The sequence below is a fragment of the Cebus imitator genome, unplaced genomic scaffold (genome assembly GCF_001604975.1).
Source record: "Cebus imitator isolate Cc_AM_T3 unplaced genomic scaffold, Cebus_imitator-1.0 Scaffold137, whole genome shotgun sequence".
Lineage (NCBI taxonomy): Eukaryota > Metazoa > Chordata > Mammalia > Primates > Cebidae > Cebus > Cebus imitator.
Genome location: NW_016107452.1, coordinates 110,778 through 134,076, shown reverse-complemented (window position 1 = coordinate 134,076; position 23,299 = coordinate 110,778). Strand labels below are relative to the sequence as shown.

The window sequence follows — 23,299 nt, the reverse complement described above, 5'->3', positions numbered from 1 at the left end:
AAAAATTATAATAAAAAGAAACAAAATACGTGGAAATGACTTTGCATTTTTTTTTTTTTTTTTTTTTTTTTTTTGAGACAGAGTCTCACTCTGTCACCCAGGCTGAAGTGCAGTGGTATGATCACAGCTCACTGCAACCTCCGCTTCCCATGTTCAAGCAATTCTCCCGACTCAGCATATGCGGTAGCTGGGATTATAGGCACCTGCCACCACACCTGGCTAATTTTTGTATTTTTAGTAGAGATGGGGTTTCACCATGTTGGCCAGGCTGGTCTCAAACTTCTGACCTCCGGTGACTCACCCACTTTGGTCTTAGGAAGATTTTTTTTTAAGTCTTCTTGAATGTTGTGATTGTGGCCTTTGTTGGTCTGGGATGGAGAAGAGTGTGTTTCTTGTCCACAGAAAACATGCTTGGAAGGCTTTAGGAAAGCCACATACATTTTCTCTCTAGTGTTCTTACTATTTTGAAAATGAAATAATCACGTTTACTTGATAGAGTAAGAATGAATTTAGTTAATTATTCAAAAACCTCACTCTATAAAAATGAACACTAAATGTCAGGGGCCATTTCTAGTCCCCTTTCTCCAGTGCACAGGGCAGAATTCAGAAATGTTCTCTTCTTTCGGTTTAGAATATTATCCAGTGGTCATCATTCCAGCTGGGGCCCGAAGCATCGAAATCCAGGAGCTGCAGATGTCCTCCAGTTACCTCGCAGTTCGAAGCCTCAGTCAAAAGTATTACCTCACAGGGGGCTGGAGCATTGACTGGCCGGGGGAGTTCCCCTTCGCCGGGACCACGTTCGAATACCAGCGCTCCTTCAACCGCCCGGAACGTTTGTATGCACCAGGGCCTACAAATGAGACACTGGTCTTTGAGGTAAGCTCCTTCTGTTAATTCAGTTCCCATTGCTTCTTGCTATATTTGCAGCGATGACTTCAATTTGAGACCACTTAAAGGACTGAAGTCCTTCTAGTTCAGAGGTGTTTCCTGGCCAGGCATGGTGGCTTATGCCTGCAATCCCAGCACTTTGGGAGGCCGAGGCAGGCAGATCACTTGAGGTCAGGAGTTCAGTTCGAGACCAGCCTGGCCAACATGGCAATACCTCATCTCTACTAAAAATACAAAAATTAGCTGGGCGTGGTGGCATCTGCCTGTAATCCCAGCTATTGCTATGAGCTGAGGCAGGAGAATCACTTGAACCCAGGAGGTGGAAGTTGCAGTGAGCTGAGATCGCATCACTGCACTTCAGCCTGAGCAACAGAGCAAGATTGTATCTCAGAACAAACAGCGACTAAAAAAAGGTGTTTCCTAATAGGCTAAATTTCAAAGTGTAAAGGGGAGAAGACAGTGGTGCCATTTTGTGGAAGAGAATAGGAACCCAAATGGCCTCCAAGAGAATGAGTTGATTTTCACATTTAGAGGCCAACCTTTGACCAATATGCTTGGCTTTCAAGAACAACAAAGAACGTAGCAGGAGTGAGTACTTTTTATATTATTCCGGTCTGTCTATGTCTGCCATTTGAATACTCCATTGTAGCTATTTATAACATAAGTCAACTGGCCTAGGAGAAAGGATTAATAGTGGAGAAAATGCTTAGGTGTCAGCAGGGTTTGGCTGTACTACGCTATCATGATTTTGTAGGTTGTGCCTTCCCCATAGATAAGAAAAAAAAAAAAAAAGAGAGAAAGGGAATAAAAATTATAATCAAAAGAAACAACATACGTGGAAATGACTCTGCAATGCTGTTATCATAGCAACATTTTCTTTTCTTTTCTTTTCTTTTTGTTTTTTTTGGAGTCGGACTTTCGCTCTTGTTACCCAGGCTGGAGTGCAATGGCGCAATCTCGGCTCACCGCAACCTCCGCCTCCTGGGTTCAGGCAATTCTCCTGCCTCAACCTCCTGAGTAGCTGGGATTACAGGCACGCGCCACGATGCCCAGCTAATTTTTTTTTTGTATTTTTAGTAGAGACGGGGTTTCACCATGTTGACCAGGATGGTCTCGAGCTCTTGACCTCGTGATCCACCCGCCTCAGCCTCCCAAAGTGCTGGGATTACAGGCGTGAGCCACCGCGCCCGGCCAGCAACATTTTCTTTAGTCCTCATCCTGTGGCTGGGTGCTTTTCCTTCATTTGTAAAATGGGACTGACGGTTGGCTCTTACAGGCAAATGATTTGTTTCCGTTTGTATAGAAATGATACTATTGCCCGGATGCAGTGGCTCACTCCTGTAATCCCAGCACTTTGGGAAGCCAAGGCGGGTGGATCATGAGGTCAAGAGATTGAGACCAGCCTGGTCAACATGAGGAAACCCTGTTTCTACCAAAAATACAAAAATTAGCTGGATGTGGTGGTGCACACCTGTGGTCCCAGCTACTCAGGAGGCTGAGGCGGGAGAATCGTTTGAACCTGGGAGGTGGAGGTTGCAGTGAGGCAAGATTGAGCCACTGCACTCCAGCCTGGTGACAGAGAAAGACTCCGTCTCAAAAAAAAAAAAAAAAAAGAGATACTGTTACTCGCTGAACACTTGCATATCCAGGTACTCTTATGAGTTATTTTATGCTTCAGTTTCTTACATGCAAAATTGAGGTAGAAAATGTACTTCACTAACTTGCCAGACAAATAAGGAATCAAGTGTGAAAAAAGATTAAAAGACTTGCCTATCTTATACAGCTAGGAAAAAACCAGAGCTGAACTAGAGTCAAAATCTTTTCCACCCAGGAGTTATGATATCTATGTAACACTCACATTACTGTTCTCTTCTCCAATAAAGAAAACGTAAGATTAATGCAACTGTTATTATTATCATTATTCTTAAGACTATAATAGAGTAGGTTCAGGCATTCTGTGATCAGTTTCATGCATTCATTTCTTGAATGCCCACAACCACCTGAGGAAGTAGGTATTGTTACTTAATCCCTATTATACAGATGAGGAAACCGAGCCTTAAAGAGATTGTGTTACATGTAAGTGGTAGGACTGAGATTTGAACCTAAGTCTTTCTGATTCACTTGGCCACACCATTATCATCTTAATATACCTCTAAAACTGGCAAGGCTCAGCTACTTGTCATCATAGGGTTTTTGTCAATGTGAAACTGCTGTGGTTGCCTCTGTCAGAGGTACAAAGCCTGTAAGCGGTGGGGAATAGATAGTTTGCTGTTTGGAAACACCTGTCGTTAAGATTTAAATTCATAAAGCACTGAGAACATATCCATGTATTTTGACCGACACTGACATAGATCTGTGACAACTGCAGGGTTGATTGGAAAACTGACTATTAAGAAGATTGTGATCATAAACTTGTCTGATTACTTTTACTTGAAATTAATTGTCCTCTGTCTTATGTATATTAATTCATGTAAGACTATTTGCACTTACTGTGTTCTTGGTGCTGAGGAAAGGGATATAGTGCTTATTTTCTGGACTGACAGCATGCTGTGTTCTCAATCATTTCAGGGTATTTTGGTCAGATATTTGATTAATAAGGCAGTTTTTCAGAAGCAGTTACTTCTGTCTAAACTGAAGCGCTCAATTTATTATCTTTCTCAGTTCCATGCACAGTGGGACTGCAGAATTGTCTGAAAAAATACCATGCTACAAGGATGTTGGTAATGACCTTTTGCAGCTCACGGTGGTTCGTGGGGAAACAATAGAAATGAATTTGTCGTACCTGGTATGTGGGAGTGTGTATTCCATGTGCGTTGAGTTGTGGTGGGGGAAATTAGATGACATCTTGAAGTCTCCCTAACGTATTCTTAGATTTGCTAGAACTTCAGAAGGCAGAATGGTGAACTTGTCCACACATTAAGAAATCATCCAAGGCAGGTAGGATCACTTGAGGACAGGAGTTTGAGACCAGCCTGGCCAACATGGTCAAACGCTGTCTCTACTAAAAATACAAACATTAGCTGCGCATGCTAGCGCATGCCTATAACCCCAGCTAGTTGGGAGGCTGAGGCATGAGAATTGCTTGAACCTGGGAGGCAGAGGTTGCAGTGAGCTGAGATTGTGCCACTGCACTCCAGCCTGGGCAACAGAGTGAGTGAGACTGTCTCAAACAAAGGAAATCACTGTTTTCTTCTGTGTCACATGCACTGAGTGTGTCACATGCTGTCGTGTGTCACATTGACAGTAAACTGGGTATATAGTAGTGGATACAACAGAAAAGAAAATCCTCCTGCTGTAATGAAACTTAGAGTGTTAGAGGGTACAATACAGCATTACACTGATGAATACATAAACACAGGCAGATTTACAGACTGTTGTAGGTTTTTTGGGAGAAAATAACTATAAGAAAAAAAAACAGAGGGAAACTATTTGGATTAGAGAGTTGGTGAGGAATTATTTGAGAATGACCATGTCAGGTGAAACTTGAAGGATGAGAAGAAATAGCCAGGTAAAGAGTAGAGGAAATTCAGGCAGAGGAAGCAGCAATTTAAAACTGCATGTGGGCCAGGCATGGTGGCTCACGCCTGTAATACCAGCACTTTGGGATGCTGAGGTGGGTGGATTACTTGAGGCCAGGAGTTTGAGACCAGCTTGTTCAACATGGCGAAACTCTGTCTCTACTAAAAAAACACAAAAATTAGCTGGGCATGGTGGCACACGCCTGTAGTTTCAGCTACTTGGGAAGCTGAGGCAGGAGAATCACTTGAGCCTGGGAAGCGGAAGTTGCAATAAGCTGAGATTGCACCACTGCACTCCAGTCTGGGTGACAAAGCAAGACTTTGTCTCCGAATAAAAAAATAAAATAAAACTCCATGTGGAGAATCAACTTAATAAATTAGAAGAACCAAAAAATAGATGAATCTAGCTATAGTGTAGTGAGAAAAAGTATTGAGGTGTGAGATGGGTATTGTCAGTGGAGTGGCCCACAGATAAAATAAACCATGTTAAGGAGACTGGATTTCATCCTAGGAACAACATCAGGATGTCAAGAGAGAATGTGGTTTGGAACATCCTGACCAACATGGTGAAACCCCGTCTCTACTAAAAAATAGAAAAATTACCTGGGTGTGGTGGTATGTACCTGTAGTCCCAGCTACTTGGGAAGCTGAGGCAGGAGAATAATTGAACCCAAGAGGTGGAGGTTGCAGTGAGCCGAGATTGTGCCACTGCACTCCAGCCTGGTACCAGAGTGAGACTCTGTCTCAAAAAAGAAAAACAAAAAATTCAACCAGGCTGCCATGTAAATAAGCTATTGAGAGGCAAGAAGTAAACTGGGAAAAGAGGAAAATGGTTCTAGAATTCCCGGTAGGGAGTGATAGATGCTGAAACAGGTGGTGGAAGGAGGCGGATCTGTTTGCATTGTGTTATGGATGGAGAATCGGAAGCTAGAAAGGTTAATAGAGCTGTGTAAGATATGAACATGTATGAGATACGAACTCTGAGGCAGAAGGATGTGTGAGAGTCTCAGGTTTCTTCCCTGAGCATCTGGAGGTGGTTTTACCACTGTCATTGTCTTGAGGGTGACTGGAAACAGGTTTAGGGACAGGGGAAAATTCCATTTTAGCCACCATGTATTTGCCACGTATCTCAGATATTCAAGAGTAGCTGTCAAATAGGCAGTTGAGTTTGTGTTTAAAATGCATAAAAAGCCTTGGAATGAATATCTGAATCAGTTCCTAAAAATACCTGAAGTAGTCTAGTAGTATATCATTCGTTAACTGAGCAGGGCACTTGGATCCATGTTTTCTGTGATAAGCTTCCTCTTGGGAGTAGCCAAGTAATTGTAATATCCAGAATATGCCTTGTGAAGAAACTGTTGAATCTTGGTTGACACCAGCAATAAACAGGAGCATGCAACTGTGATGGAGAGGTGTGCTTGTGCCTGGACATAGGATCATTCCAGATGCGGTGGAATTTGTATGTAGATGCACATCTCTCACCACGCTGCCATCTTGTCATGTACTTTTACCCTGCACCTGCACCCCCACAGACATGAGAGTGGAGATGCCCTCGTTCAGGCAATTGGGATGGCGTCCTAGCTGCTCTTCCTGCTGTTGCTCCAGCCATATAGGTGTCAATCCAGATTTTAGGTATTTAAAATCTATCTGGATCTCATACAGAAGAGCTATGCAAATTCAGTTTAGAGTAGGCTTTGCACCTTTATTTGTTTGATGACATTTGAGACCCGCTGTGGAGGCAACCAGAGAAACCCACTAAGTGTCAGTTTCACAGTTTTAAGACTGTGCGATCTATTATTCAGATTTCAAAAGCATAGCATTTTCCACAATGTCCAAGGACTATTAGTAGATGATAGAGAAATACGTTTTTTAAGGCTGTGGTGGTATAAAATGAAGTATTAATCTCCAAGAGTAATGATTAAGTAGCAGTAGCCTTAAATCTTTGCTAAGGAAGAAGAGTAGAAGACAATTAAAAATAAAACACATAAGGGGGGTGTTGAAAAATGAGAACACATGGACACAGGGAGGGGAGCATCACACACTGTGGTCTATGTTGGGGGACTAGGGGAGGGACAGCGGGGAGTGGGGAGTTGGGGAGAAATGCCAGATATAGGTGATGGGGATGAAGGCAGCAAACCATATTGCCATGTATGTACCTATGCAACAATCTTGCATGTTCTTCACATGTACCCCAAAACCTAAAATGCAATAAAATATAAATAAATAAATGAAACACATAACCTTAAAATCTAAGATGTTCTACACATAGAATGGCTAAGATTACAGACTCTTAACTAGCTATATAACTTGGGCAAGTTAATCTCTGTGTTACTTAGTGTCTATATTTGTAAAATGAGCAAAGTATACTAGCTAACTATTAGGGCTATTATAGGGATAATTGAAGATAAGTGCCTACAAAGTAATTAGCCCATAGTGTTTGTTACTACTGCTGTTATTTATCTTCTGAGTGTGTCACATATAACACACACACACACACACACACACACACACACACACACACACACACACACTTGAAGCCATTTTTAGCAAACTGGTGATCACGAGTCAGGTTCAGCCCTGGGCCCACATTTTGTGTGTGTGTGTGTGTGTGTGTGTGTGTGTGTGTGTGTGTGTATATATATATATATATATATATATATATACATTTTTTTTTTGAGATGATTGTGCTCTTGTTGCCCAGGCTGGAGTGCAATGGCATGATCTTGGCTCACTGCAACCTCCACCTCTTGGGTTCAAGCGATTCTCCAGCCTTAGCCTCCCAGGTTGCTGGGATTACAGGTGTGCGCCACCACGCCTGGCTGATTTTGCATTTGTTTTTTTAGTAGAGATGGAGTTTCACCATGTTGGTTAGTGTGGTCTTGAACACCTGACCTCAAGTGATCCACCTGCCTTGGCCTCCTCAAGTGCTGGGATTACAGGCATGCACTGCACCCGGCCATGCATAGCATTAAAATGGACAAAATAGATTAATTATTTAATATCAGGTGATTTCTTACTCAAATCTGAATTTTTGAATCTCTTAAGAAAAGCTCTAGTCCTAGGAGACATTTGAGTTTGCAACCTCGATCATGTGTTAACTCCCATCATCTTCCTAACTGGAGATACCTAATTCCATCACTTCCATCTGTTTGATGGACATCCCTCAAAGATCTCATACCACGTCATTGAGAGAAGCTGTCATTTGGAAATGTTCTTCCAACCCTCTCAATATTTTTATTTTAGAGGAAGAGACTAGCAATTCCCAATCACAAAATGGACCATGGCCAGGATATTTGGAGCTCCACAATGAATCCAGCCCTGATATTATGCTTCAATTAAACCTAAGCCATAGAAATTGAACTCTCTTAAAGATTTCTGGATTTTTTAGTCATTTTTTAGATACAGTGTGTTCTCTATGTCTTTTTCTACCAAGTATCTGAGCAGCTGCTTTTTTCTTTCGAGAGGCTTTTTCAGCTTGAAGGTATCAATTTTAGAGCAGCAAGGCTTTATTAATTTTGCAAGAGGGCTTCGACCCATTTTGAAGCAAATGTACACAAAGTTCTGTGACTGAAAGTGAAGCTGAATGGGGAAGCAGGGCTGCAAGCCTCTCACAGTCTCTACCATGGTCAGTCAGAACAAAGTGCAAACCACTCCTGATGAGAAATCTATTTTTTACCGCTTCATGACAAGCAACCATTTTTTCTGTTGTTTCTCTCTCCAGTTTTGTTCATAAACACAGAACCGTTCCAGCAGTCTTTCACAATTCTGTTTGTAGTTTAAGCTTTGTATTAAACTTATATACTGTCTGCAGGAAAACCACCACAAAGAATGAGACCAGAAATGATGTTAAGTGCAAAACGGAGAGACGGAGTTCTTTCTCACTTTCACCTTTAAACTCTGAAATCTCCTGTTGTTGTCTGTTGATCAGATTAGCCAGGCCATTGACATATTGTCACTGACCATTAGACGAGCTTTGAGCTGAGCCATTTTACATGGGCTTTGTTTCATCTGTGCACAGCTCCAAATGTCATTCATCTACATGATTTAGCCCTGACAAAAACAAAACTTTTAAATTTTTCACCGAGTGTAAGATGTTCCCTGATAGAAGTTATTTTTGAGACAGCCCGGCACAGTGGCTCACACCTGCAATCCCAGCACTTTGGGAGGCCAAGGTGGGTGGATCACCTGAGGTCAGGAGTTCAAGACCAGCCTGGCCAACATGGCGAAACCCCAGCTCTACTGAAAATACAAAAATTAGTCAGGTGTGGTGCCAGGAGCCTGTAGTCCCAGCTACCTGGGAGGCTGAGGCAGGGAGAATTGCTTGAACCTGGCAGGCGGAGGTTGTAGTGAGCTGAGACTGCGCCATTGCACTCTAGTGTGGGTAACAAGAACAAAACTCTGTCTCAAAAAAAAAAAAAAAAAAAGTTATTTTGGAGGAATGGAAGATTGGCCTCCATTGGCGATAGAGTTTTCTAAAATTGGTCTGGTTCATCAGTCTATCTCTTTGTAAATAATACAGATTGCATGTTGAATGACAATGACAAAAATAAGATATAAGGAGAAATGCTGATCTAAATAAAATAATAAAAACAGTCTTCCTCCAGTCCAATTGGATATGCTCTTTACTACTGCATAAAAGAATAAGAACTATAGCAGTATCTCTAGTAATACAAAATTAGAGTTTCACCACAGTGGAGTAAGGTCATATTTGCTTGGCTGTTGTTTTCCAAAACCTTTCTTTATGTATTCATTCTACTAATAGATTTGAGGAAAGTTTAAATTAATGTCCGAGGAATTTGACCTATCTAAAAACAATCTCGATGGAAACTTGTATGATTAATTGGACATGCCTTGCTTGTATTTTTAAAGGAGTTATGGTTTCATTCAAAAGTTGCAAATATGTTCTAAGCTAGAAAAAAAAAAAAAACCCTCCAGTAACCTAGTATTTTATCTATGATATCCGTTAAAATAATTTGGGTTAATGCCTTTAGTATTTAAATTACACTTTATTGTTCTCTAGAGAACATCATCAAATTGCTGGTCACTTTTTATCACATGCTTATATCTCTCCAAAATGGATGGAACACAGATATTATAAACACACAAAATTATAATAAGTAATAAATTATATTTTCCCAAAATTGGACTGTATGTTGATATCCAAGTGATCTATGACTGTATTGTTTAAAGAAAGTTACATAAAGTTCATGTACCTTTCCATACAACAACTATGAATTGAACCAAAATGAATACTTCTGGAGCCAAATATATATTTATTCCAATATAAAAATGTTAAATCTACTTTTAATCTTGTGAAATGCTCAAATCAGTATGGGAACCTACTAAAATGAAAAATGCTGTTCCGTCCACAGAAAGAATAAGTCTGTGAATGAAAGCACTGTCTCTTTTGGCCACCTAAAATTATTGCATATTCACTAAGTCCTCATGATGATGTAAAATTCAAGAGTCTATGCTTCCCAAAACACATGAGGATGGCACTGTGAGAGTAACGTTCCTCTTTTTTTCTCTTTCATATGTATGACATCATATTCTCTCCATATCTTAGCTAAATTTCATTTTCAACTACCTTCTCGTGTATGGATACAGGTAATTATTGTCAAAACAGTTTTCTTCTGTTCATCTCTTCTCACTGTCTGATTTAAAAAATTAAACAAGGTTGGGCACAGTGACTCACACCTGTAATCCCAGCACTTTAGGAGGCTGTGGCAGGCAGATCACAAGGTTAGGGGTTCAAGACCAGCTTGGCAAATATGGTGAAACCCCGTCTCCACTAAAATGCAAAAATTAGCCAGGCATGGTGGCAGGCACCTGTAGTCCCAGCTACTCGGGAGTCTGAGGCAGGAGAATTGCTTGAACCTGGAAGGCGGAGGTTGCAGTGAGCTGAGATGACATCACTGCACTCCAGCCAGGATGACAGAGAGAGACTGCATCTCAGGAAAAAAAAAAAAAAAATTAATCATTTAGTGCCCAGCCCTGTGTTAGATATTGGAGATGTACAGATGATTAAGACATAAATCAGGCGTGGTGCTGTGGCTTAGACTTTTAATTCTAGCACTTTGGGAGGCTAAGGGAGGTGGACTGCTTGAGCAGAGGAGTTTGAGACCCGCTTGGGAAACATGACAAAACCCCATCCATGAAAATACAAAAATTATCTGGGAGTGGTAGTGCATGCCTATAGTCCCAGGTATTTGGGAGGCTGAGGAGGGAGGACCCCTTGAACCCGGGAGGTTGAGACTGCAGTAAACTGATTGTGCCACTGTACTCCAGCCTGGGCAACAGAGACGCTGTCCCAAAAAAAAGATATAAATCATGTCACCAAAACTTTATGGCCTTAGGTCTTTAAACAATGTAAACAAACAAGCTTTGGTACAAGGGTTCCGTTCTTTCAGGAAGCAACATGAGTTAGACAAGGAGCATCTGCATAAATAGCTGGAATACGGGTTGCTCTGCTACAAACTATGTGACTTTGGAAAAATCACTTCAATGATCAGGGTCCCATTTTCCACATTTCAGAAATGATTTCCCCAGGCTGAACTACTCTTCCCCTATGTCCTGTGGCACTGTCCCGAAGTACTTTTACAGCACTCGCAAACCCTATGTGATCAAACACTGACTTGGTTATCCTTGTAGCTTCCACAATTGGCACAGTATCTAGAACATCATGGAATGTTTAAGAAAATGTATTGACTGAACAACATCCAATGATAAAATTCATTCATCCATTTAAAAAGCGCAGTCTTCCTTAAAATGGAAAAATCTTACATGGAGGCAAAAGTAAAATAAAAGGAGTCCTTCTTTCACTCAAGCCAGGAATGAAGGGACCAGAAGCCAGCCTGTCCTTACGCCATTTCAGCCCTGAAGTCCCCTGAAGATCCCTAGGCTTCTATAATAGACATTTTAAAACCCACTGTATTTGATCATCTCTTGAGACAGGTCTTGACAACTATATGGTTTAAAGTTAAGTACAGTGAATAGCTTTTAAAGTAATGAAATTTGATATCCTAAAATCATTTGAGTAGTCAGTATGCTTCCTAAAATACTTGTTTCCCAAAGTGTGAATAACTTACACCTAGGAAGTCACTGACCAGTTAGTTCACAGTGGATTTACCTCAGTCTAGATGAGTAGCAATGCACCCTTTCAGGGCGGTGAGTTTGCCAATCATTCCACTTATTTCTTGATGCTTTCTAGTACAAGGCAGGATATTGCAATCCTGGGAATAATTGACTGCTGTCACTTAACCCCAAAAAAGAAGTGCATGGTCTGATGCCAAATAAAAGTGTCTTCTGCTTCTGATTATTTTTATATGTCAAAACTTTAAGACTGTCTTCATGGGAAGCTCAAAATTTAAGCTAAATAGAAACCAGACCTTCACTTGTATCAGTAAGTCACATGCAGTCCAGTTTTAAAATGCTGTCTGTATTACAGACATCCATTTTCCTTGAATCCTTGGCTCTAGATGGTTTTAACATTTGCAACAGGTGGACGTCAATTTATACAGTGTTGGCCCCATTGATTTCCTTGGGGGCCAAGGGAAATACCTAAGGGTCATCAAGGATTTGTATGATTGTCTTTGGACTTAAATTTCTTGGGCATTATTTAAATCAATCAAGTTTGTAATCTTGAAATACATACACATATATGCATATAAGTGACTTGGAGAAAAGGAGGGAATTTTCTTGACCATGTATTGTTGTTCTGTATTTCCCACAAAAAGCATTTGCCAGGCAGATGCACATGTTAACATAAAAATAAATGCTGATTTGGCAATCCCATAGTTTCTGAGATCACTATGGATATAGTTAATATAAAACTAGATAATTTCTAGATATTTCACCTTTTCTACAACATAAGTCTGGCATAAAGACTAAGGAAGCTCTCGTTGAACTAGTGTACTTGTTAGTCATTCAGAAGATTGAGATGTTAGCTTTTATTTTAATAGTGTCTAGGATATTACATATCAGTGACTGCATTATGTTTATTTTATTGGGTTTGAGAATACTGAGAAAAACTAAACCTATTTTAATTCTCCATCTCTGAGTGTCTACATTATGTGCATGTTGTAAGGAATTAAATTTTCAAGTCATAGAATTGTGAAAACTGAAGATCAGAGTTAAACTTTACATAAGGCTTTGCTGAAAAACAATTCTGAAGTAGACATATATATGCTGGGCTTTTTGAGTATGGGTGAAAACAATTTCCATTTTGAGGTTTAGATGTAGGTAATTTAAGGTCTCTGACTTTGTGCTTTGTTTAAGAAATATGGAAAGGCTTGTTTAATACACAATTTTAGGAGACCTTTGCAATAAGGATTAAAACGTACACAAAAAAAATTTTTTTCATGATTAGCTAAGGTGTCCACTTAGAGATGACACATTCTCTAGAGGTGACTAGAGATGAGGTATCTCACTAGCTCATGCCCCTCCTTTCTCTCCTATTCCTTTCCCCCATTTCAGTCTTCCTCTGTCTCTTTGTCTGTGTCTCTCTCACAGATATACACACACAATAATGAATGGGTCACATTCTCTATCAAACTGTCATGCAGTTGGAGTGGAGGTGAGGAAATTCATCATGAGTGTTTCATTATAAAGTAACTTCATCCATGTCTGATAAACAGAGTGATTCAGTATGACATGATAATACAGGTTGCTATTCTGTGACTGAAATATGACCACCTGTGTTTTTACAGCATTCCTTTTTTAAAAAGTTTTAAAAAAATAGAAAAGCTCTCCTTTATGTTAGGAATTTTTTTCTCTATGTTAAGCAGAAGAGTGTGTGTGACTCTTTGAAAGCCCATTTGTAGTATAATGAGGGAGAATCCTGAAGCTGAAAACTGCAGCAGCCTTTCTCATGACAGTGAGAAATAGGTTAACCACAGGCTAGTTTCAAGGCAGGAAGAGCCATCTAAAGAAAATTACTATAATAAACAACTTCCTCCACTCTTTGGCAAAAGGAGATGATGGGATGGTGGGGACCAGGTGGACAGGCACATTGATCAATGAGATGACAGTGTGAGCACCACTGACGAAGTATTACCTTGTCATCCAGCCCCTTTGTGACCCTGCCTGCTGAATTCTTCCCAAGGTAAAGGGGTTGAAATGAGTAAGGAAGTGCCTCAAGATACAATCAGTGTGAGGGAAAGGAGATCAGCCAAGTAGCATGGATTGAGTGAAGACACAAGACACAGAAGAAGCAGAGAAGTAATGGAGAATTAATTCAGAACAGATGATAGAAAAGTCAGGCTCCAGAGAACAATCCAGAGTACTTTTGTGATGGCACGTCATTTGTCTCAAGATTGCCATTTGCTATTTGAAGTGGGAGCCTCCAGTTAATTCATGGCAAATACTTTTGTGACGGGTTAGAGAACACTATTTATTTCTCTTCACTACACCCTGAGGAATGTTGATGAGTTGAATTAGAACTGTAGTCAAGGTTCAATGTGTCAGCCCACACCTTTGAAGCTGCCCAACAGATGCCTTTCCAAATCCCCAATCAGGGTCTTTGTATTACTGTCTCTTGTCAAATCCAGTCACTCACACACAAGAGCAATGATGATACCTGGTCATGTTCTTCAAGCTTTGAAGCAAATAAGAAGTCAAAGAAAACTGGCTGAATTTTTATATCACAAAAGTTTCCAAAAATCACATGAGCTTACAAAAACATGAATCCACACCACAAAGCCATTCCTTCCGTGAGACATAGAATGTAAGGTGTAATTTGAGCTTTATCAAGAAAGGGCCAACCAGTAAAGTCTGTTATATTTCACTTGTGAAAACAATGATTAAATAAAACCTTTAAATCAATCCAAGAAAACATGGATTGAGGAGATCAAGTATACTTAAATTAGATGCTAGTATGTTCAAGAAATAAAATTCTTAGGTTCAAACCCAGTGTCACAAAGTAAATGTCGCAGCGTGCTAGGGAGGCCCAGTGTTGGCTTTGTTGAAAGCTGTATTAACTGTTGAGTTAACACAGTTTTAAAAATTTTAAATTAGAATCCTGGGCTTGGTAGTTTCAAAGCTCAAGAGGCAATGTTGTGAGAGTGAAGATGTAAGGTTTTTGGGTTAAACAAGATCAGAGACTTGAGTCCCATTGCTGTGTCTTATTAGCTATGTGACTTTGAGAAATGGTCTATTTCTCTTCACTATTGCAATTAATAGTGACTTCTTCCTAATGTCATTATCAATTTTAAATGAGATAATGCATGTACATTGCTTTGCCTGGCACACAATCAGCATTTAATAGGCATTGTTATTGTTATATTTAAGGCAATCAGATACATTATTGAGGATAAAAATTGAGTTTCGTAGCATGCATTAAATAAAAAGCTAGTCTTTAAAATTGATCCATAAGTTTCATGGCAAAACGAGGACAACTTCTTGAAGAAAAGAACAAACAAACAAAAGAGGCCTGAATGAAACAAATACAAAGCTGATAGAGGGAATTTTAAAAATAGGTTTAACCTTAAAAATTTAGGGCAAAAAAAAAAAGAAAAGAATGTACCCATGATTACTGAAGATACGCTTTGTTTTAATTTGATGTGCCCTAAACAGATACTGCATCCCCTTCCTTCGGAGAGTGGTTGGTAGATTCCAGCCCCTGTCTGTGGTTTTCCAACTTAAGAAGCTGTAAATTTTATAACTCTGCACCCTGCGGTCAGAGCTGCTGAGTGTTGAGTCTGAAGTCAGGTGGTTTGTGTGTTAAAGGTAGACATTAAACAGCTCTACAGAGGACCTGGAAGCATTTAAGGAGGTTGCTTGCCAGCTGTGAATTAGAGACTCAATGCCAGTTGGCTGGGAAACTCTCTGGACTTACTCCAATTAAGTAGACTGAATCACTGGCGGTCTTTCCAAATTTGTGCCTTTAACAACTTGGCGATACACTCCGACATGCGGCATGGCGTTGTAAGCAATGGTGTTACTGTGATGCAGTGCCATTACGGGACAGACGCGGTGCTTCTGTGCCTTGAGGGTGTTTGTGTTCTCCAGGAATGCTGAGAAAAGCAATGGACTCCTCTTGACATGGTCACTGAAAATGTTTTACAATAAATGTGAGCAATGGGAATGATCACTTTCAAGTGACATATTACCAAGACGTGTTCCTTGGCATTCACCGACGAAGTTAGCATCTTAGCTAGGTGGTTGTATGCACATCTCTCTGAGGTTGTCCTGCCTCCCCACATCAGTGGGAGAGGCTGTCTGTGGTTTAGTTGATGGTGATGGACACACTAAAGCATGTGCTTAGATATAATCCAGGCCACCAAATCGGGGACTGTATTCGCCAACCGTGAATCGAGAGAGAAATCATGGTTAGATTGCAGGGTCATTTAGAATTGGAAAAAGTTTAAATTGTGTCTTAAAACTGATCCAGGTGAGAAAACTGGACTGAGTTAGGCAGGGCTAACTTCATAGGCCTGGGACCTGCCCAACTGCAGAGGACCTCATGCTTGGAAGGGCCCTGTGGTTTAATGCTTCACCATTACTGTCTTGAAATACTTAATTTTTTCAATCAATGAGTCTTGAATTGTCACTTTGCACTGGGCTTTATAAATTATGTAGCAATTTTTGAGGGTGGATTTAACAAAATTCTGGTATATTTTTAAGAACAGAGTGAAAGAAAAACCCACAGAGATTCTATGAGCCAGGTGGACAATAATCTCCAAAGGTTTAAGTATTTGCAGGCATCAAAGAGTAAGCGATAAGAGGGTTTCTAGGATACTTGTGGTCACTGCTCTTCTCAATACAGGATAAAGACGGGGGCAAAAAGCATCTTAGTTATTGAGAAGCAAATAATATATTACAATTGGCACATACATATCTTTTATATATTTGATCTTGGTACTTATTTGTTTAAGTTTTTACTTCCTTTGCAAGGCCTTTATGAGCTGATGTTAAGTAAATTCTTACATCAGCTTTTTGCGGGTTTATACAAATATTGTCTTTCAGTCTACATGATTATACACAGACATTAAAGGCAAGCCTTAAATCGTTTGATTTTGTAAAGTCGAGAGGTCTTCATTTATGTATTCATTGAATGCATTAATATGTTAAGCAAATAAACTATAAACAGTTTGCTCTATATGCTACTGGCCATAAAACTGTATCTATAACACACAAACACAGGCATACAGCTAGCGACTGTGTATTTTATGAGTTAGTAATTTAAAGCTGCACATTTCTAAGAACGATTACGGTAAATTGTGTCAGTTATTTCTCTTCTCGTTTTGGCCAGATACCTGAGTTTCATGTTACCATGATACTATGAAATGGATTGCTCCCTTATTGCTGTTTAATAGATCAGTGCTGGTCTTCCCTTTAGTTCAAGAATTTTACTTTGCTAAGGATCCTCATTTCAAGTATAGAAAAAGGGATGTGGGAAACACCGTGTAACAGTTTGTCCTTTTCAGAGGGGGAATAGAAATCTTCAAAGGAAATGGAAGGCTTTTGTTTTGTTTTTGTTTTTGAGACGGTGTCTCACTCTATGGCCCAGGCTGGAGTGCAGTGGTATGACTGTCTCTCACTGTACCTTCTGACTCCTGAGCTGAAGCAGTCCTCTGCCTCAGCCTCCCAAGTAGCTGGGACTATAGGCACATACTCTAACACCTAGCTAGTCTTTTTTTTTATCCTTATTATTTTTAGAGATGGGGTCAGGCTGATCTCGAACTCCTGAGTTCCAAAGACTCTCTTGCCTCATCTTCCCAAAGTGCTAGGATTGTAGGAGTGAGCCACTATGTCTGGGCAAAAACTCAAGTTCTGTTGGTTTGTGGCTTCTTTGCTGTGATCATCACCAAAATCTGTTACTAAGTGATTGCTACAAAGCTCCTTTAGATGATGATGTGGTTTCCTCCCCCAGTCCCACCTCAGTTTATAAAACGTTTGATTTCCTTTTACAGGTTCTATAGCACTGGATTTTCAACCCAAGTAACTCTGACTTTGTTGTGTTTATCTATGAATCTGCCTCATCTTCTCCACTGGAGGATATCACTTCTCCCTAGAGTCATTGTTTTATTGTCTTGACCGTGGAAGTCACATGAGAGATGATGGTGTCTTAGATCAGGGCAGCAATAACATACGAAGTGGTAAGATATAAGAGAGAGTGAAAGTTTAAGTAACACCATTTCTGACCTATTAAATGTGAGTGTCAGAAAAAGAGAAGTCTAGAATGGCTCTGAGTTTTTAGTTTGGCCTGAAAACTGGAAGGGTATTCTCCATGAGATGGGGAAGGCTGAGGGAAGAGCAGCCTTTCAGGGAGAGAGAGGAAAATGTTAGACACCGACATACTTTTAAACATCCAAGTGGAGACGCCAAGTAGATAATCTGGTATGGAAGATGGGTGTCATCTGTAGCTGTGCATCCAATGTGGTAGCCATTAGTCACACTTGGTTATTTAAGTTTAAATTGAAAGGTTTTTTAGTTTGACCACACGAGTGCATTTCAAGTGTTCAGTAGCCATATGTGGGCAACTCTGGTGGTCACATCTTGGCAGAGATGAGGGGAGGTGGAATCATTGTGTAGTAAACGACCTGGGTTTAGATCCAGGTCAGGGCATCCTGAGTAATGCGGCGGGGGGTGGGGACAGGGACGACAAGACGGCTACGGATACAGACACAGAGACAGGTTTGACAATGGGAGATTGTGTGAGTTCCCTTCTTGCTGGTTGCATTGATAATTTTTTCTGGTTGGCTTGAGTGAAGGACTGGGGAAGCTTGACATCTGGTTGTTTTTGCTTAATGCTGGTGACACTTTTATCATCACAGTCTTTTTCTTAAACACATTTTTTTTTTTCCTAAACACATCCTGCTGTTCACAGCAACATTTGAAAATGTTTTGCAGTGAAACCACATGCCATATATGGCTTAGGCTCTAGAATCTGTCTAAAAGGTGAGGAGAATATATTTCAAATGTGTGTCGAAAATCTGTCAAACTACTTTTTGAATCACCAGAACGTAAGTCCCGGAAGCTCAAAATGCAAGAACTAATGTTCTTTTATATTTTCTTTGCGTTTTTATTGGGGATCTGTTCCCCTGTGGCAGAATATATTAGGATCTAGTTTGAATGGGAGGAATGGGGTGGTACTGGAAAGGAGAGATGAGTGTAATTTCTTTCTGTATCGCACTTACATTTAAGTTTGCCTCCATGACATGCACGTGTGTGTGATGTTACCTCATTGTATTGTAATACCATTCTGCCTTGTGGGTCTTAGTTCACCAAAACTCTTATACATCGCACTCGTATTGTATTGCCACACAAGTAAATATGGTACACTGCGTAGTTTTCTCTGGTACAAAGTCTCTGCATTTTTGTTGCGTAAAAGCAAACCAAAGTGCTACATTTGACATACCGCTGGCCGGGTGCGGTGGCTTACGCCTGCAGTCCCAGCACTTTGGGAGGCCAAGGCGGGTGATCACCTGAGGTCAGGAGTTCAAAACCAGCCTGGCCAACATGGTGAAACCCTGTCTCTACTAAAAATACAAAAATTAGCTGAGAGTGGTGGTGCATGCCTGTAATCCTAGCTGTCAGGGGGCTGGGGCAGGAGAATCGCTTGAGTCTGGGAGGTGGAGGTTGCAGTGAGCCAAGATTGCACCATTGAACTCCAGCCTGGACAACAAATGTGAAACTCCATCTCAAAAAAAATATATATATTTAAAGAGTAAAGTGAAATACTGCTGTAACTGAATAAGAAATTGAGCTATCAACCAGCATCAAGGTCATCTTCTGAAGGTAAAACTGCTCTCACAATTCTAGTTTGACCATGAATAATACGGTAAAGTTTCTATGTTTACGTAGTATCAGATGAAAACACTAACAGAAATGGTGCAGGAAAGCATAGTATTTATTCAAAAATACTACGGAAATAGGGAAGCATAGTGTTTATTCAAAATGTGTGAAATGTTGTGTTAAATTGAACACAGGATTCCAAGAAGAGCTGTATGACTTACCTGTGAAAGTTAAAAAAAAAAAAAAAATAGCAAAGATCTTCAAAACTGTAGGACTCTTAAGACTGATTTTGAGATTTTGATTGGCGATTAATAATAATTGGACATTTGTTCATTGTAATGGGACTACCTGTTGTGTTTTATATCGATTTTGTTTTGGATGGGGGCGGGAGATCATGTTAACATTTTGATTGTCTCTGCAAGGCACCAAAATTTGCTTTGTTGCACAACAAAGTGATGTCCACACTATGGAATCTTCAGAGTCAGTCATATACTCCTGGAGGCATTTAAGCTAATAGCAAAATAGAAACCATTTTGTAGCATCCTAAAGAGTGATCTGGTAAAATGAAGGGCCTTGAACAGCTGCCACCCACCCAACTCTAATGAAGGTGGGATCCTACCAGATGGAGATTGAGCCAGAGGTTCCTATTTTTAACTGCCAATCAGCCTTGCCTCTTGGGCATGAATGCCCAGTTTTGGTGGTAAAGAATTTTCCACAAGCTTCATGGAGTGGGAAAGAACCAGCTATTTATATTCATGCTTTGAACTTGAAAAAGAAAAAAAAAAAGGAGTAGTTAAGAAAAAAAGGGCATTAAGAAGGGAGACAGATATGTCTCCTACATCAAAAACAAGGTGATATATCACATTGTTTAGGCACATTGTGGTTTGTGGCTTTAAGCTAATTCCCTAGTCTCTTGTGTGATGTTGCACAAGTTCTCTTTCTCTGTTTGTTTTTTTTTTTTTTTTTTCCAATGAACATATAGGCAGCTCCACTATAGAGTTGTTAGAAGAATGTTGTATGATGCATTAAGAATACCTGCAGAGAGCTTGGCACTTGGGAAGTGCTTGATACATGACTGCTCTCATTTTAGTAGTCAGACTTTATAGGATCAGATTTATCCCCAGTCTTTGCCTTGGTGGAGGTTCAGTCTATTCTAATGCATATATTCCAAATCCTGATTCTGAACATGTTTCTCTTTTTTTTCTTACCTGCTCATCCTAGTACAGAGTTAAAAAATTTGCTTTGGGAAATTTTTCTATGGAAATCACATTAGAAACCCATTTGGATTCTAAAGTTGATGATAGCAACTCTAAGTGGGGTATTCTGTGGGTTTTGGAGTGCTTCCCTTGTTCCAACTTCCTCGAGCACCCAGGAGGGAGCTTGTAAATTGTGACCTAGGCTAGATCATGAAAACGTATATACATAGATTCTGTTTTAACTGTTATCTGTAGGGCACCGGCATGTGTGTTTACCATGCTAGATTTTTAAGTTAGGGTTGAGATCCAACAATATAACCTTTCTTCCTTCATTATAATACACGTACGTACGTGTGTGTGTGTGTGTGTGTGTACATTGTGGGCTTATGGCCAATGTCAATTTTGTTTTGCTCTTTAGCATCTATCTAAATCACAGTTTTGATAAGGTGAAGGTACACATTTGTAAGTGTCATGGGAAAACTTTAAGTCAACATAAAACATACTTGGGAACAATGAAGTATACCAATGTTAAGGTCAAAATGTCATGTAAATATCTTTAAAAGGTTCAGTAAGATTTCTGGAATTCCAGGGTCTGACCTGTATCTTGATCTCTGATTTTTATCTTACATTGTCCAGATTCTGATGCAAGGCAAAAATCCGGGGATAGCTTGGAAGTATGCACTTCCCAAGGTCATGAATGGAACTCCACCCACCACAAAAAGACACGTTCATGCCTGGAGTATCGTGCAGTCGGAGTGCTCAGTCTCCTGCGGTGGAGGTACCTGATTTTCTAATCCTATCTTCCAAGTTTGTCTCTCTTAAAACAGGTTCTTTCACTCCAGGCCTCTTTAACATAATACCGTTTAAATGAACCACCCAAAAACTGTCTTTTATAAGAACCATGACCAGGAAAGCAAATATAAGGGCATTAGTTAAGGATTCTCCTACATGTGGTGAGAAATCAGCTCTCACAAAGCTCAAATCAACCATAGCCAAGGCTCAGACGTTACACATCTAAAACTTATGGGGAAAACATATAAAATATATTTACTTATTTACAAATATAAGCATACATTTGCTTATATGCCTGTTTCAACACACACAACACATATACACATATATGTTATATATATTGACTTTTTATAATAAAAAAGTCAAGATTGGGGGAAACTAAACTGTAAGCTGAAAATTAAACACACACACACACACACACACACACACACACACAGCCTTCCATTTGGAAGTTATAAAAGCTAGGGTCAAGGCAACTGAGGACACATACATGGCAAACTGCAGACAGCTATCTGAAACATGGATATCCCCTCAGGGGTAAGGTCAGCAAAGGCTCTTTCACTAGAGGAATGGATGAAATCTGAGGCATAACCCTTGCAAGGAAGGAACAACAGCAGCCATCTACTCAGAGAGCAGAAGGAAGGCATTTTATTTAGATGTCAACAATGTCACATATTTGGGGGTTAAACAATTGTCACACTTGTCCATTTGGGAGGAAGAATACGTGCCCATAAAGTAGTTCCTGAAACCAAAGCATGAATGTGCGTCTCTAGTTTCCTGTTATTCAGAGCACCTGGTGACAGTGAGCCTTTCTACTGCTTCCGTTCCACTGAGCGTAATAAGTCTTCTTAGAATGAGAGACAGAGCAAAGATACAGAAAATGAAGAAATTCTTACATCCGAAAGGCCTTATCTATAGATGCCCATGCACTTCACAAAAGATGAAAAAAATACTTTTTAAGTATACATATATAAAATAATTAAAAGGGAACACATTTTCTACTAATACACATTTTAAAGGCAATGAACTATAAAGAAGAAAACCCCCCAATTTTTAAATCTGCAATAGACAATGTTAATATTTTGATCTGTATCATTTTGTTTTTTTCCCTATGCATATGTAAGCAAACGTGTTTGACAGACTCAGAGTGATGACATGAGTATCGTTTTCTATTCCTCTTTGCTGAAGTCATGTTATAGACATCTCTGTACACTCTGCTCTGTTTCACTTCGTCATACATTATGAAGTTTTTCATATACCCAGTGCTCCTTGAGAACATTTCCAATAGCTTTCTGGTATATCAGGGAGAGAACAGTTCCTTGGGAAGAAGAGAAGTTTGATTTGCTTTCCAGTTTCCGAGACTAAATCCAGCCAAGAGGAGGATTCGGGGAAGCCAGCTGTGGAATTGTCTCCCTGCCCAGACTTAGCAATGCCTTTGCATGATTAACAGACCCTGGTGTGTCCCATGTCTAGGAGAAAAAGAATTTAGATGAATAAGTCCTATTAAAGTAAATGATTAACTTTCAGGAATGCTGATTTTTGTTTGTTTTTGTTTGAGATAGGGTTGCACTCTGTCACCTGGGCTAGAATGCAGTGGGAGAATGAGGGCCACTGCCGCCTCAACCTCTGGGGCTCAAGCAATCCTCCTACCCAAGTGGCTGGGTTTCGCCATGTTGCCCAGGTTGGTCTCAGACTCCTGGACTCAAGCGATCCACCTTCCTTGGCCTCCAAAGTACTGGAATTACCAGTGTGAGCCACTGTTCCCCGCCTTGGTGTGGTTTTCGTAAGTACCTCCGGAAAGCAAACCTGCTTCAGCCCAAAGAGCAGAACTGACTGCTAATCATTATAGCAGGAGTGACTTTTTATCCTTTCTCAGATTATATTTGAAGACAAAGTGCCACGTAAATAAAAAACACAGTTCAAAGGGGAGGCAGCATTCCTATTTGGGGAACTAAAAAATATAATTATTCACACATTTAAAAAAAGTGTAAGTCCCTGATAAGTAGTTTTGAAATGAACATTGAAAGCAAGGAAGTGGATTGCCACTAAGAAAGCAAAAGCAGAGCCCTGACTGCTAGGCTTGAAGGCATATTTAGTGAGTTCTATTCTTTGCTTGTATGTGTCGTGTACTCTTTTTTTTTTTTTTTTTTTTTTTTTTTTTTTTTTTTT

The 23,299-nt window shown here is 40.0% G+C and overlaps 1 protein-coding gene and 1 long non-coding RNA gene across 2 annotated transcripts in view; one reads left to right on the top strand and one right to left on the bottom strand.

The window, feature by feature from the left end:
* ADAMTS18 (ADAM metallopeptidase with thrombospondin type 1 motif 18) overlaps positions 1–23,299 on the top strand; it is a 162,273-nt gene that overhangs the window by 120,634 nt on the left and 18,340 nt on the right. Inside the window, exons 15-16 of the mRNA XM_017541843.2 lie at positions 632–876; positions 20,975–21,116. Of these exons, the coding sequence (XP_017397332.1) occupies positions 632–876; positions 20,975–21,116 (387 nt within the window). The remainder of the gene's footprint in view (positions 1–631; positions 877–20,974; positions 21,117–23,299) is intronic.
* The window catches only part of LOC108313434, a 62,627-nt gene continuing 61,083 nt past the window's right edge, over positions 21,756–23,299 (bottom strand). The window contains exon 4 of the long non-coding RNA XR_001829085.2: positions 21,756–22,599. This is a non-coding gene — a long non-coding RNA (uncharacterized LOC108313434). The remainder of the gene's footprint in view (positions 22,600–23,299) is intronic.